General features: G+C 38.7%; 1 protein-coding gene across 1 annotated transcript in view; it reads left to right on the top strand.

Moving 5' to 3' along the window:
* ascc3 (activating signal cointegrator 1 complex subunit 3) overlaps positions 1 to 14972 on the top strand; it is a 146785-nt gene that overhangs the window by 97959 nt on the left and 33854 nt on the right. Inside the window, exons 15-24 of the mRNA XM_086154889.1 lie at positions 4683 to 4874; positions 5148 to 5372; positions 5921 to 6040; positions 6567 to 6731; positions 7029 to 7115; positions 7700 to 7876; positions 10115 to 10340; positions 11712 to 11866; positions 14146 to 14244; positions 14768 to 14936. Coding sequence (XP_086011015.1) covers positions 4683 to 4874; positions 5148 to 5372; positions 5921 to 6040; positions 6567 to 6731; positions 7029 to 7115; positions 7700 to 7876; positions 10115 to 10340; positions 11712 to 11866; positions 14146 to 14244; positions 14768 to 14936 — 1615 coding nt within the window. The remainder of the gene's footprint in view (positions 1 to 4682; positions 4875 to 5147; positions 5373 to 5920; positions 6041 to 6566; positions 6732 to 7028; positions 7116 to 7699; positions 7877 to 10114; positions 10341 to 11711; positions 11867 to 14145; positions 14245 to 14767; positions 14937 to 14972) is intronic.

The raw sequence follows: 14972 nt of genomic DNA, 5'->3' as shown, positions 1-14972 counted from the left end.
CATCATGGTTTTGAAGACAGCATGTGATTCAGCATTTGTCAAATTGGGAAATGATAAACTTTCTAAAAGGCCAAAAGTGATAACTTTTTACACTAGCTGTTGAAAGCGTGATTATTTTTAATAATTGGATTTCTAGTTGCAGTTTAAATGTAAATGTTGAAGTTTAGAAAATTCATACAAGTATAATTTATTAATTTAATCAAATTTTTAATTTGATTTGCACAAGACTGCTTTGAAGGTGCTTACATTTGAGACCAAAAAAAATACATGAAGTCCGCATCCAAGTCAGATGTATTGCCCCAGGCTGTACATGAATTAGCTATTTTTAATACCCCATTGACTAAATAAATAACTGACACTTTTTTTTTTTTTTTTTTTTGTCCACATGCCTGATGGTAAATTAGAGTAGAGTAGAGTATCTTGTGAGGTCATGATGAAAAAAAAAAAAATCAAAGTTGACTTGAGTATATGAGAGTGGGAACCCATCCTCTCACTATCTCCTGCCCACACTGCACTAACAGCCATCTCATCTGAGCCCAACGCATTATGACTATCAAGGGCCACCAAATGAACTCGACAATAAGTCATCGAATGCGAATTTTACAAAGGATCTTTCTTTTTTTGCACGTATGACTGAACAAGTGATGGTGATGCTGTGTAATAGAAGCAGTGATTGTTTCCCCCTAATCAAAAAGCCCAGGTGTGATCTGAATACACACTTTGAACTCCGTTTTTATAAGGTTTTATTACTCAGCTGCAACATACAATTGCTTTCGCCGCTGCTAGAAAGATTGAGAAACCGTGAAAGTGTTAAATCGCTCAATCTTAGTTCAAAGTTTTTGGTCTGTTTTGGAGATCCGACTACCTCTTGAATATATTTCATTTTTTGTATCGGTGTCAGCCAGGGTGCTCTGTTTACAGGGGAGTCAATATTCGACGGTGACTAAAGATGGCATCTTGTTGTCAGTGGACACAGCAAGCTCTGCAGCCAGAGCAACAGCAAGCGGCAGGGACTAATGGGACCTGATCAGGAGCTTAGGTCACTGCCATCTCAAATACACTCATGGCGTGGCAGACATTAGTGCTGTTTCACCTTAGATTAGCGGCTCAGAGCATGGCTATAACCCACACTGACACCTCAGAGCGAACCCTCTGCCATAGCATTTCAATTACCTCCCTTCCCCAACTCCCATGGAGCTCACAGCACAGTAACCTCAAGACTCCCACCAGGCCACATGTGTTCCTGTTTGTCAAGCATGTGCAGCCTAAGATGGTGCATCAGATTATTTTTCAGATCACAATGTGATATAAATTACTTATAGATGCTGGAAAGGCACCAGCATAACCGAAGCATTTGCCTGTAATCCCATGAAACCCCAACTATAGCAGATACACACATACATTACCAGTATTCTTTAAAATATATTTGATGGTCCTAACAGACAATTGCAGCCTGTCCAGTCAACAGTATGATGCTAGATACTTCTTGCAGTGATTATTTGTTGACAAACGTAGTTAGATGGTTGCTAATTGTCAATAGTCCCTATTGTTTGACAGTGCAGAGGGGAAATTCACAGATATACATTATATATTTCTTTCTCTTTTGATGAGATGAGAACAACTTTATTTATCCTGAAGGAAATTGTTGTGCCAGAGTTTCAAGTAAAAAACATAACAGTAATAGATAATAGTAGAAAGGAGGAAGAATAAGAATACAATGAAATATGAATTGTCTTAACTGTTAACTGTAACTACAAAGATTGAAGATTCCCTGCGGCTGAGGGAAGAGGAATCAAAAAGTCTGATAATTGATAATCTGAATAATAGTAATAATAATTATAATAATGAATAATCTGATATTTAGGAGATGTCTTAAATAATAAATTCAGACATCTTTTAATTTTGGTAATTTTTATTTTTATTTTCCTCAATAAAACAGCAGTATTAACATGGACATTTCAGTGCCCTAGCTTCTAAATCTGCATTATTTTATTGTTACTACATGTAGCAAGTTGCTTCTCCTTACTACTTTACTGTTTACATGCAGCATTGTGTATTTTGTGACCTGCAGCCAGAACAGAACTCTTTTATCTTTATTTATTTCATAAAGACTCCTTTATTTATTTTACCTCCTCTTCAAATTGTAGCCAAGCTTTGTTGTCATATTTGTAGAAGTATAGCAAAATTATATTGCCCAAGCCGTTCTGCTGTGGGTTTTGCATAAGAATAGTGTCTCCCCTGCCACCCTGAGTACTAGACAGATAGTGAGAGGTCCTCAAAAAGTTGATTGATGGTCCTCTGGATGTCACTTCATCTAAATAGCAATAGCAGAAGTGGTTGTGTTTTTTCATTGCCAGGCAGTTTCAGGTGCATACACAGTGTTGAAGTTTACCTTTTTTTTGTTTCGTTCTTTTTTTCTTTATTATGTTTCAGTGTCATTTGAGCTCATCCAAGATCCAATTAATGATCCTATAAATACCCGGTATGTACATTTGTTAGGGTAATTGAAAAACGCACGTGCTATTGCAAGGTGTATTTGCACAAATATAAATATTACAAAGACAAAATCTTAATTCAAAATACATTTTAATTACAGATGTAAATGGTGTTAGATAGCCCACAGTTTGAACAAGTATTTTGACTATGCTGTAAACACGTCCAAAGAATGCCTCGAATCCCAAGTGATACCATCATACCCTGGATAACCAAGTTGCAAGACAAGGAACATGTTTGGATTCATTCATTATTCATCCATTCATCCATCCATCTTCTACCGCTTATCCTGCACTCAGAGTCGCAGGGGATGCTAGAGCCTATTCCAGCTGTCATCGGGCGTACACCCTGGATTGGTTACCAGTCAATCGCACAACATTCACTCACTTATCCGGGCCAATAATTTTCCCAATTTTTTTCAATTAGCCGGCTGCATTTACATGGAGGAAACTCATGCAGACTCCACATAGAAAGATCCCCTTGTTGGAATCACACCAGGGTTCTCTATGCTGCGAGGTCGAAGCACTAACCACTGCGCCACCGTGCCGCCTTCATTCATTATTCATTAAACAAAAACAGAAAGCATGTTTAAATGTGTCAGATTTTGAGGATTGGCTGATAAGACATAACTGTTGATGATTCTATTCTCGTAAAACATGAAGATATACGGGATGCTTTTCCGTGTGAAACTTTGAGCTTTCCTCGGTGACTCGGTGACTCGGTGACGCGATGACGCGAAATGCTGCCTGCCATTTCGTTGATGGATATCATGAAAATTCGATCTGCCTTTCATTTCAGTTGTCTTTGACATTGGCAGTGAATAAACCGCCACATAACATTTTACTCGTGTAGTTCGTAGATTATCTATAGTCTTTCGGAATTTCAGTTTAATTTTATTTTATTTCTGATATGTTGAAAGAAAACAATTTCAATTTAATCATTAATTAAATCAAATTGAATTACCCCATTTAAGCTGAAACAGGGTCAATGGAAAGATATTGTGATTTTTCTCCTTCATAGAACAGAGATGGAACCATCCCTCAGAATATGAAAAAAAAAATCACATTGTTGCTCAGCATCATCACAATATTTTAAATGTCAGACTGAGGTATTATTTTTGTCACTGATGTCAAGTCAGCTGGTCTGGTACCCTGATAGATGGCCAACAGCAGGGAGAAAAGCTTTTTGCACTTGCCAGATAATACCTACCTGCCAGTAGCTGCTGCTCGAACATTGATGTCAACAGTCACTGATCTAATTGCAGTCCCACTCCGGTCCAGCAACACTGAACAAGATAATACTCCGGATTGATGATGACAGCATAGGACTAGCTTTTTTTTAAATTTAATTTTATTTTTTTGTGTGTGGGGTTGGGGGGGGGGGGGGGGGGGGGGCAGGCCCAGATTCATATAAACTGATGAAGTACTTGGAAAAAGTTTTGTATAATACACAATGAGGATCCCAGTCCTCTGCTCTAATTGTTCTGTCTCATGCCGGTCACCTCGTCCGTTTCACAGGTGAACCTCCAGATGTTGGACAAATCTCTAAATCATGTGAGATTTCAAGTATGTCTTTACCTCCAAAATATGACTTAAATTCTTTCATTTTTGTAATGGCCTTTTCAACAGTCCACCTGTGCTTCTATGGCAACCCTCTACCCCACCCCATCCCCTAATACAATGCAAAAGCAAGTGAGAAGAACAGTACAATAAATAATCTAAGACTTGCTAACTTTGTAAAAAAAGAAAGACAAGAGCTGAGTTCCAAATGAGACACAATGCAAAACTTCTTGTTTGATATTTTACGACATTATGCACTTATTCATGTTTTTAATTGCATGTATCTTTCTTTTTCCCAATGAAGTAAACAAATTTAACCCTATAACCAGGTCAAGTATGTTACATCTTCCACTGGAAAATCTTTGCGTGCATGCTTAATGAATTAAAACATGCATATACATAAGAATACAGCAAGACAGCAAAACATTTGGAATGTGATACGTTAATCTGCCATGGAAACACATGAAAATAAACATGGCAAAAAAGATTTCTTCACTATAAATGTATTGAAAAACAACTTTGCTGATGGCTGTGTGTGGTCATATGTGTGGTGACTGTCTCACCCTCAGCTCTCTCGAGCATCTTGCTTTCGTTTTTCTAGCAATTAACCTCCCTCGCCATGTCTTTCAGATCCAGCGCTCCAGAAACAAGCAAATGAAAGAGATGTTCCCAGAGGGATTTGGTATCCACCACGCTGGCATGCTGCGTTCTGACCGCAATTTAATGGAGACTATGTTCTCCAGGGGGTACCTCAAGGTTCTTGTCTGCACCGCCACCCTGGCCTGGGGAGTGAACCTGCCGGCTCACGCCGTCATCATCAAGGTTTTCACTATTTTACTTTTTCGGCCCTTTTCCCCTTTACTTCACTTGTACGCTGTTGTTTTGCTCTCTTTATTTATTCAGGGTTTCACAGTTGGTGGTAAACTGTACCTGTGTACATTAACAGTCAAGGTCTGCTTAGTCTACTCTGACTTTGTTTGATGAAGTTCACATGGTTATTCAAGATCAGATTATAAAGAACAGAGTTAATCATGTGTAACTTGTTTTCATTCTATTATTTTTATCATCCTATTATTTAATCTCATGTATTCACAGGGTACACAGATCTATGATGCTAAGCGAGGCGCCCTGGTGGATCTGGGCATTCTGGACGTCATGCAGATTTTCGGTCGAGCAGGTCGCCCGCAGTTTGACAAGTATGGCGAGGGGACTATCATTACCACCCATGAGAAGCTCAGCCATTACCTGACGCTGCTCACCCAGCAGAACCCCATTGAAAGTCAATTCTTAGACAGCCTCGCTGACAACCTTAATGCAGAGGTCAGTCTACCAAATACTTAATTAGTTGTTTTTTCTTCATTCTCTTTTTGTTTTTTATGACTATAAATATTTTCCAAAACCTCTCCTTAACTGCATTTGCTTGTAATGTTAAATCAGTCGAAATTTGCCCTTCTCATCCAAAGAAGAGAGCAGTTACCTCATTAAATATTAGGTTTTTACAACCTTGACCGATGAATCCAAACAATTTCTCTGAGCTAAAAGTCCTGCAACATATTAAAACCAGTGGAAGTCTCATGGTAGTCCATTACAATGTGTCTTTGACTAACTCGACTGACCGAAACTATCTGGTGAGATTTAAAAAACTTCAATAAAGTAATCCAAAGACGTATGTAAAAGACCATACAATAAGGGCCTTGGAATGAAGCCCCAAAGAAAATTAATATAAGACATTATTATGTTTTGGTGACAAAAGTAGGTTGATGGTATCAGATTTGACTTGTTAGAGTATGGTATGTAGGTTGTTTTTATGTCCACTAGGTGGCAACAGAGACAATTGAACTGATCAGTGTCTCCTGTCTCCCTTCCAGATTGCCCTGGGCACTGTCACCAACGTTGAGGAGGCAGTGAAGTGGCTCAGTTACACTTACCTCTATGTTCGGATGAGGGCAAACCCGCTGGTCTATGGTATCAATCACAAGACCTACCAGGTTTGTCCAACACTTTTCAGTTTGTTTTCTTTTCCTTTTTCATTATGTTTGGAATACATGTGGAATAAAACAATGAAGTCAAAATATTTTACTTCAGTCTTAATCTAACAGTGGTTGAAACTGTTCTTAATTTCTACTCAAGTAAGATCCATTCTCATATAAGGGTGAGATGCTTTTACATTGTCTTGGTGGTTTTACTCAGGTTTCTTTATGTCCCCCCTGCATTCATGATGTCAGAGTGCCTGTGTTGTGGAGTGAACGGATCTTTTTTTTTTCTAATATAATATACTGTATATGTACATAATATGTCATGCATAACTTTATGTCCCTGTCTCCAAAATACCATCTGCGAAACATCGCAATTTTTGAGGGTTCATCTGTGGCAACAGTTCAGAAATATGTGCTGAAACATCATTATGAAGTCATTAACTTCTGAAGTGGTTGCAGTCGTTATGCATTCATTAATTCGGAACTCCAAAACAAGGGCACTCAACCTCTATATTTAATTGTTATTACATTATTTCAGGTGGATCCTTCCTTAACATTGTACAGGAAGGAGCTTGTGATCGAGTCTGGCAGGAAGTTAGACAAGGCCCGGATGATCCGCTTTGAGGAGCGCACCGGCTACTTTGCCTCCACTGACTTGGGAAGAACTTCTAGCCACTTTTACATCAGATACAACACTATAGAGGTAGATTTGTTGGTAATTTGCTGGAAAAAAAGGCTACAATTAAGGTAGCTTAAGACACAAAGCAGCGTCTTGTCCAACCTTATAAATGTAAAGACCTTATATTTTCAAAAATATGATTCTTTAACCGTGCAATATTTGAACAAATTGTGTTTTTCTTATAATGTGGCCATCTTACAAATGCCATTACCTAGCAAATGAGTTAAATGTAGATATCTGTTTGGTGAGCAGCATTATGTCACATTATTAAACACAGTGATTTAATCAATCATGTATATCACTGTGATCCCATGTGTGTAGACGTTCAATGAACATTTCAACTCTCAGCGCAATGAGGCTGAAATTCTGAGTATCGTGTCAAAGGCAGAAGAGTTTGAGCAGTTAAAGGTAAGAAATCATCTGTTATTACCTTTAAACAAAGCTGTCATAAATATAACAACACATCTATCGTGAAGAATAAACAATCACATCTAATGAGGAATTTGTCCATTCTGAGCACTAGTGATAATTTTAATGATCTATTTGTCCTTAAGATCGAGAGAAAAACTGTACAGTTACAAGATAAAAGGGCCTGAACGAAGACTGAAATGCTGAAAATAGTCAACCAAAGCCAATGTTTTTGCAAAACATGCAAATACAGTGAAGCCTAATTTGCATTTCACATATTTAATAAAGTTTATAATCATTTGTTTATTTTCAGGCAAGTCAGACAGACATAGGGTTGTAATAAAACTAAAAACAGCCTGCAGCATCTTAATGTGTTTGCATTTTGTTTTGGTGGTCTGCACAAACAGGAATATAACCTAAGATGTGTAGAAGATTAATTCAGATGAAACGTTCAACTTGCACTTACAAATTCCATTTCACACTGCATTTACTGCATACATGCTTTACCATGGTGTACTGGATGTACATGAGAGTAGGAGAACTTGAAAACTGAGAATGATCATACTGCTGAACTGTATCGGCAGGTTCGTGAAGAGGAGATGGAGGAGCTGGAGCAACTGCTGTGTAACTATTGTCAGCTGCCCGCAGCAGGAGGGGTGGAGAATGGCTATGGCAAGGTTAACATTCTGCTCCAGACTTACATCACCCGGGGAGAGGTGGACAGCTTCTCTCTCATCTCAGACCTCTCCTATGTGGCACAGGTAAGGAAAGAAACACTCCAAAGGGCAAGGGTCAATCTGACAGATAAATATATGCAAATGTTATCACTGTAATAGCCTGATAGGCCTGAAGCTGTCGTCAACCCTTGGTTGAGCATTGAAAGTTTGGAGTGCACAGTCCTTCAACTGACTTAAAACATTATATGCCTCATCATCTAGAGCAGACCCGGGCATTTGAGGCCCCGCGGGCCACATCTAGCCCGCTTTTCTTTTTTATCCGGCCTCCCAAACTATTTTCTTTGAATATTTTAAGAAATATTTCAATCGATATTGAATTTAGAAACTCCTTGTTTTCTCCTTTTGTTTAATTTTGTATGGATGATTACATACAAAATAATGTCGGTTCATTTATATGGTCGTTAATGATTTTAAAGTTGAAATAAAATGCCAAAAAATTGTTAATATTTTGATTTCAATTTTTATTTTGTTCAATTTCCATGATACCTAGTTGGCCCGCACATAAAAATTGACAAAGAAATGTGGCCCCCTCAGCCAAAATAATTACCCACCCCTGATCTAGAGCATATAAACAGAAATCCTCCCAACGTCTCTTAGAACAGTATATAGAATCATACTATAGAAATGACTATCTGATTCATGCAAACTGTAACAGTTAAAACCTTCTGGGAGATGAACATCAGCAGGGGTGGAGCTACAAAGCTGCCAGTTTATCCCCAATGGCAACTCGAAACAACGTGGATTTATTAACTATGAAAACAGGAGGCATGAGTTTTCACTTGGTTTAAGATCTATGATGGCTGTAGCTGATTATAGCAGGTGCAAACTTTTGTTTTTTTTTCTTTTATTAGATACACCATGGTTAACGCTGCTGGAGGGAAGTGGTACAGTGGAGTTAAATTTATAGCTGTGGAGAACATGGGAAATATCAGCGCAACTAATGTACTTGTGAAGGGATTTAGTCCTTTTTTTTGTTCCTGTCTTTCTATTTAAATTTTCATGTATCGAGTCACCCGTGGGGAAAGCTTTTTTTGGCTTTTGTAATCCAAGAGAGGCAACATACAGTAGCAATAAAAGAAAGCAAAAGTAATCCAGCGTACATACAAGACAGAGGCAAACCGCAGTTCAGTTGCAAAAAATCATGTAAAAAAAGTAAGGCTGCTTATGACTGTATGGTTAATTGTATTCAGTATTTGCCTTACAGTATTATTTATTTATGTTTGTGGATGTGATAATTACAATTATCTTTGGTATTTCGCGAAATATTTACACATTTTAAGGATTCTGCTGATGTTTCGGTTCAGCAAAGGTAAATTCAAGGATGAAAGAATAGCTTGTAAAAAGTAGAAAGCAAGAAAATCATATCATCACTCGAGCAATACTTGGGAAACTGCAGCAGCAGCTGTATTGATCACCAGGTGCTGACTGCTTAATTTGAACTTCTTGAGTTCTCAGAGTCCAGAAATTAGAAAATACTTCAGCCCATGGAACTTACAGTATGCGCAAGCACAGATGGTATCAACCGAGATACAACATATAGAGCAGTGATCCATAGCATATGAAAGTGTAAAACTTGCTAGAAGTCAGAAACCAAACCATTATCAAATATTTTCCTTCAACATGTTCTATCTTTTGAGCCACAGCCAGCCTTTAATTCCAGTTTTACCTAATTTGAAGTTCTAGTTCACTCCAAAAATCATTTTCTGATCATTCGTGGGACCATCATTAAATGTTATGCATCATGCATGTTCAAAGTGATCTCTTGTCTTCCAGCAGACAGATTCACTACTGGTGCACAGTTGGACATTAAACTTCGGGTGAAATCAGTATTTTAATACAAAACACAATGATATGGACCCACACAAACAACAGAATGTGTTTTTTAATCTGCTAGTGCTCTTGAGTATCCAAGAAGAGCTCAGCCTAATCCAGCTCTCACACCTAAATGTCAGTAATCCATTCTCAGAAAGCATTTACACCTTAGCGGACAATCATATCACAGCTGGCAAAATCAATCACAGCCTAGCCAGGCGAAAGCAGTATTCCAGCAAGCAGGCCTGGCATCTGAGCTCTGCTCCAGCAATGACATGAGCCATCCATCAAAGCGCAGCTGTGGCCAACCTGGATATCTAAACCCAACCAGTCCAGATCACACATGACTAATCACTCATCTGATGGTCCAACCAAATAACTTCTGCTTCACTAAAAAAAGCTCCCCAATTGTTTGATTTCCATGTCCATCCATGTCTTGCCTTGTTGTAGAATGCCGCTCGGATCGTCAGGGCTTTGTTTGAGATCGCTCTAAGGAAGCGGTGGCCGGCCATGACGCACCGACTGCTTACCCTCTGTAAAGTGATTGACAAGCGGCTGTGGGGCTTCGCCCACCCTCTCCGGCAATTCTCTAATCTGAGCCACATCGTACTGAGCCGATTGGAGGAGAAGAAGCTCACTGTGGACAAACTTAAGGAAATGAGGAAGGATGAAATTGGTAAGGAAAGTCATGTCATGTAATGGCATTCCATACATCAGGGATTTTTGGAATAGGGACCTTCAATGAGTATTAATTGATGAATAGTGTAATCATGAAATACACTTTAAATGACATGGGTCGGTGCTGCATTTTACTGTACTTTAGCTTCATGCGCTGAATTTGTACATCTATCTAGCAAACCAAAATCGATGAGTGTTTTATATATATATTTTTTTTTCTCGATTTTAGTGATTGTCTGAAGGGACAGTTGGTAATATACATCCCATAACAGATTTTATTGACTGTAGTTCCAGTCAGTGGTAGGCGAATCGATTCCATCCCAGAATGATTTACTTTTTGATCCAACAGTTGATTGTTATGTATCACATTATTATTTAATCCTAATGAAACCAGCACCACCATTGCTGTATTTTTCATATTTATTATTCTGTCTTAATCCTGTCCTCTCATAGTACCTGTTGGGTTCGAATCTTAGGTGCAGCAGAATCAGTTTTCAGTGGCAAATAGTCCATTCAATGAGCCCCCCCGGGGTTGCGGGGGCTATATTCTATATTCTATTGAATTATGTCTGGATTACATAACCGTCCAACTGGACAGCAACAATGATCCATCGCAACAATGCACTATAAAACAGCCATAATGTTGCAGAAAATCTCAGCCTGGCTTGATATAACAGCTCCTACCCTTTTCATTTCTGCCAAAGAAAGACCCACTGCACATCAACCACACAGCTAGAGAAACCACATCCCATCACAGAAATCATCTGCATAAAATTAGTTTCTTTTTTTCCCCAATATACTTCCATATTTCTACATATCTAATGGTGAGCATCTTCAAGGGTTTCTAATTAACATCCCATACTGTCCTTTTAATGACAAGGAAATGAGACACGCAGGTTCATCATCAGATTATATGGCTTTCATGAATAATATTTCAAGGCTGCAAACACATTTCATGTAAAATGAAATTTGTACACATAATTTAAAAGTAACCATGGCCTGTCCATTTATTGGGCCACTTTCTTTTACATCATGTAAGTTAACTCAATTGAATTTCCCTTCCCTCTCATAAACTTGATGGCAAAACAAAAATATTTTACAGAAAATAATTAATAAAATCTGGCTTTCTCTTTACATTTTAATGTGAATCAGATACAGGGGTGGTTGAGTTTTTTTGACAGTGGCTAAGCAGGAATCTAAAATACGCATAATTGAACATACCATGATTCTTTGACAGTATTTACATTACAAAATAGATTGCCCACACTAAAACAATACCGTTGTAATGTTTTCTACTGTGCATTTCTGAGTGTTGTTTACATTTCTAACCTCTTATGACACAAGCTAACATGAGATGTTTTGTCTCCAGGCCACATGCTGCACCATGTCAACATTGGATTGGCAGTCAAACAGTGTGTCCATCAGATCCCCTCAGTAACAATGGAGGCCACTGTCCAGCCAATCACACGCACAGTTCTTCGCGTTCGCCTCATTATCACACCTGACTTTCGTTGGAATGACCAGGTAAATAATGGTCACTTGCTTGTGCTGGGACTTGTCTTGAAAACTGGATCAAGACAATTTCAGTATTTGGTCCGGTTTTTAGCTTTATAGTCTCAATTTGTGCTCTCTTTCATGATCATTATTGTTGACGTTATTATTAATTATTACCATTATTGATATTATTTCTATATAAGTGGATTCCCACCCATCCACATTTCATTCAAGATTTAAGCCGTCAATGTTATGTTATGTTCAGCAGTTTGGAATATTATCATACTTTTTTTTGACAGACCAAAGGGAGAGGTTTCCAAAGAAGCTCAGTCACACTGGTGGTCAAAGAGGGTTAAAATGGCTGGTGTCAAGCAATCTAGGTTACCCAGGTGGTGACCAAGGTGGGAGACCACCAGGGTCACCCCAGGTCCAAAGTTGTAGGTGTGAAACCCAATTTTATTGTAAGGGGAGTGTGTAAATCTTAATTATTTTCAAAAGATCAATGAGACACTTTAAACCAGCGGTCGGGAACCTATGGCTTGCAAGCCATATATGACTCTTACGGTGCCGGCATATGGCTCCCAGACAGATTTGAGTTGAAAAAAAAAACTGTTTTGAACTAATTTTTTAAATACTTGTGATATTTCTTCATAATACTGTCATTTCAAAGTAAACAGAAATTAGATTTGAAGATAAATTTCACGGGTCACCCGTCGGTCAGGTCAGGAACCAATGGCTTCCGAGCATGTCCGGGTCATTGTAAAGGTGAAGAAATCAATTTTATCAGATAGCCAACTAGTTTAGCCTTGTAATAGAAAAGATGGCGAAAAGAAAAAAAGACAATGATTACCATGCATTCCAGGCTGCGTGGACAAAGGAATTTGCATTTGGATCTGCGGTATGTCTAATATGCAGCGATAAAATAGCATTGATGAAACGGTCAAATATAAAGCGATACTTCGAACAAATCCATGCAGCGCCAGAAGTCGCATTAAAATTAATACATATTTAATTTATTATACAATAAAAATACTATATGGCTCTCAGTGAAATATATTTAGAAGTATTTGGCTTTTATGGCTCTCCCAGTCAAAAAGGTTCCTGACCCCTCCTGTAGACTGATGTGTAAACCTTAGATGGTTGCAAAGGTGCAATGGTGCAATGTATTACTGTGACAATCAAACAGACATAGTATCGTAACCAAAGTGAATATATGCACATGAACAGGGAGGAATTGGGTTACATAGACCACCCACACGCCGTTAAGACCACTAATCGATTCATCTAGCGCAACTCATACTCCAGTTTGCACAGTGAGTTAAGCCTAAGTTCAAGCCTCCTCTGACACCTTGTTACTATGTTCCTCGATGGTAGCAGAGTCTCCATCCCGCCACTGGCCCCACAGGCATGGACCACCTCAGTAGGCAGTGATACCGGAATGGATCATTGCAAGCGTCGCCCAGAGTTGTCGGAATCTGAGCAGAGTTGGAACCTCATGGCTGTATATGAAGATGAATGTTTATCTCCGATTAGCAATGCATGCTCCAATCATGGGAGAGTGGTAACAGAACACTGGTTGGCTTAGCCCTGATCCGGCTGCTCAGCAGACACACATGTACTGACACTCAGTCGGAGATACTGCAAGAAATAACACTTTGGAAAATGATTCCTGCCAGATGTCATCACTTTTTACTGGTTCTCTGTTTTGGTCTGCTTTTTTTTTCGACTCGAGTGATCACACAGTTCGGTTTCCTGTAGCAACTTTACAAACAACTATCTGGACGGACATTAAATAACACTGAATGATGCACAGTGTTAAAGCATTGAAAGAAATCAAGTCCTGTCCAAAAATTCTTTCATGCCTTTTAATGTTTCTACAAGTGATAGAAATTATTACACGTGATAACATTCTCTGATAGGAAATCGCTTGTTAAGAGATGTTGTCAAAATTGTGACCTGAGAAATAGCTATCGTCTTCACATCACCTTAGCATTCGTCATTATACGCTCATTTTGTATATTTCTCCTTTGATTGCTTGATTGCTTATGTTGGATATGGTTTGGTCCCTGGTTAGTGCAGCGGAGAACTTTCAGACCAGTGTTTCTTGTCTTAGCTGACGATATATACGTTTATTGTCATGAGACAGTTCATGTGTTTTTTTTTCCCTCAATAAAACCATTATTTCTGACAAAAAATGATGTGAAGATTGTTTCAACTGCTTGACTCTGAACTTTGTACACTGAAAAAAACAATTGGTTATTTCTTTTCTCATAATTTATGTCAGACTATCGTTCCCCTCCATGCTTCAGGTCCACGGGTCGGTAGGTGAGCCATGGTGGTTATGGGTGGAAGATCCCATCAATGATCACATCTACCACTCTGAGTACTTCCTCCTGCAGAAAAAACAGGTGGGTTCTAAGACACTTATATCCCTTTTCTAACTTTTTTACTCTTTGGGCATTTGAACGTAGGAATTATTTTACTTACCTCTCAAAATATGGAGGAATCACATTTTACAATATTATAGTTTTTGCAGATGAATATATGAATCTGTTTTAGTGCAAGAACTAATGAAAAACAGCTTCAAACTGACTTTTTTTTTGTTTGTTTTTGTTTTCAATTACGATCATTATATGATATAACCCCCCCCCCCATGTTGTCACTGATTGGCTGCCTTAGTTGTTATGCATTAGAGTTGTAAAACTGTTGGAGACATCTGGGGGAAATTGGAAGAAAAGAGGCAAGGTGAAAAAAAAACATATTTTTTCTGCTGTTCACTCGTGCCTCTTTGAGTGTGGGAAATTAGAAGGGGGTAGCAGAGCGTTAACAAATATCCACCATAGAATGATCATCAATGATCCATTTTATGTACTTTGCACCTGTGTTCATGCCTGTACCCCTCACCCCCCAACCCCATCCCATCCTATACAGGTGGTAACAGTCGAGCCACAGAACGTCGTGTTTACCATACCAATTTTTGAACCACTGCCCTCCCAGTACTACATCAAGGCTGTGTCTGACCGCTGGCTCGGCGCCGAGGCCATCTGCATTATCAACTTCCAGAATCTCATATTGCCCGAGAGACATCCCCCACACACTGGTACACTTCTAACAAACATACACGCACTTGTGCTAT

The sequence above is a fragment of the Fistularia commersonii genome, chromosome 11 (assembly GCF_037954325.1).
Source record: "Fistularia commersonii isolate RoL2024-O1a breed Wild chromosome 11, RoL_Fcom_v1.0, whole genome shotgun sequence".
Taxonomy (NCBI): Eukaryota; Metazoa; Chordata; class Actinopteri; order Syngnathiformes; family Fistulariidae; genus Fistularia; species Fistularia commersonii.
The sequence above is the reverse complement of the archived record's forward strand: the minus strand, read 5'-3'. Positions and strand labels throughout refer to the sequence as shown.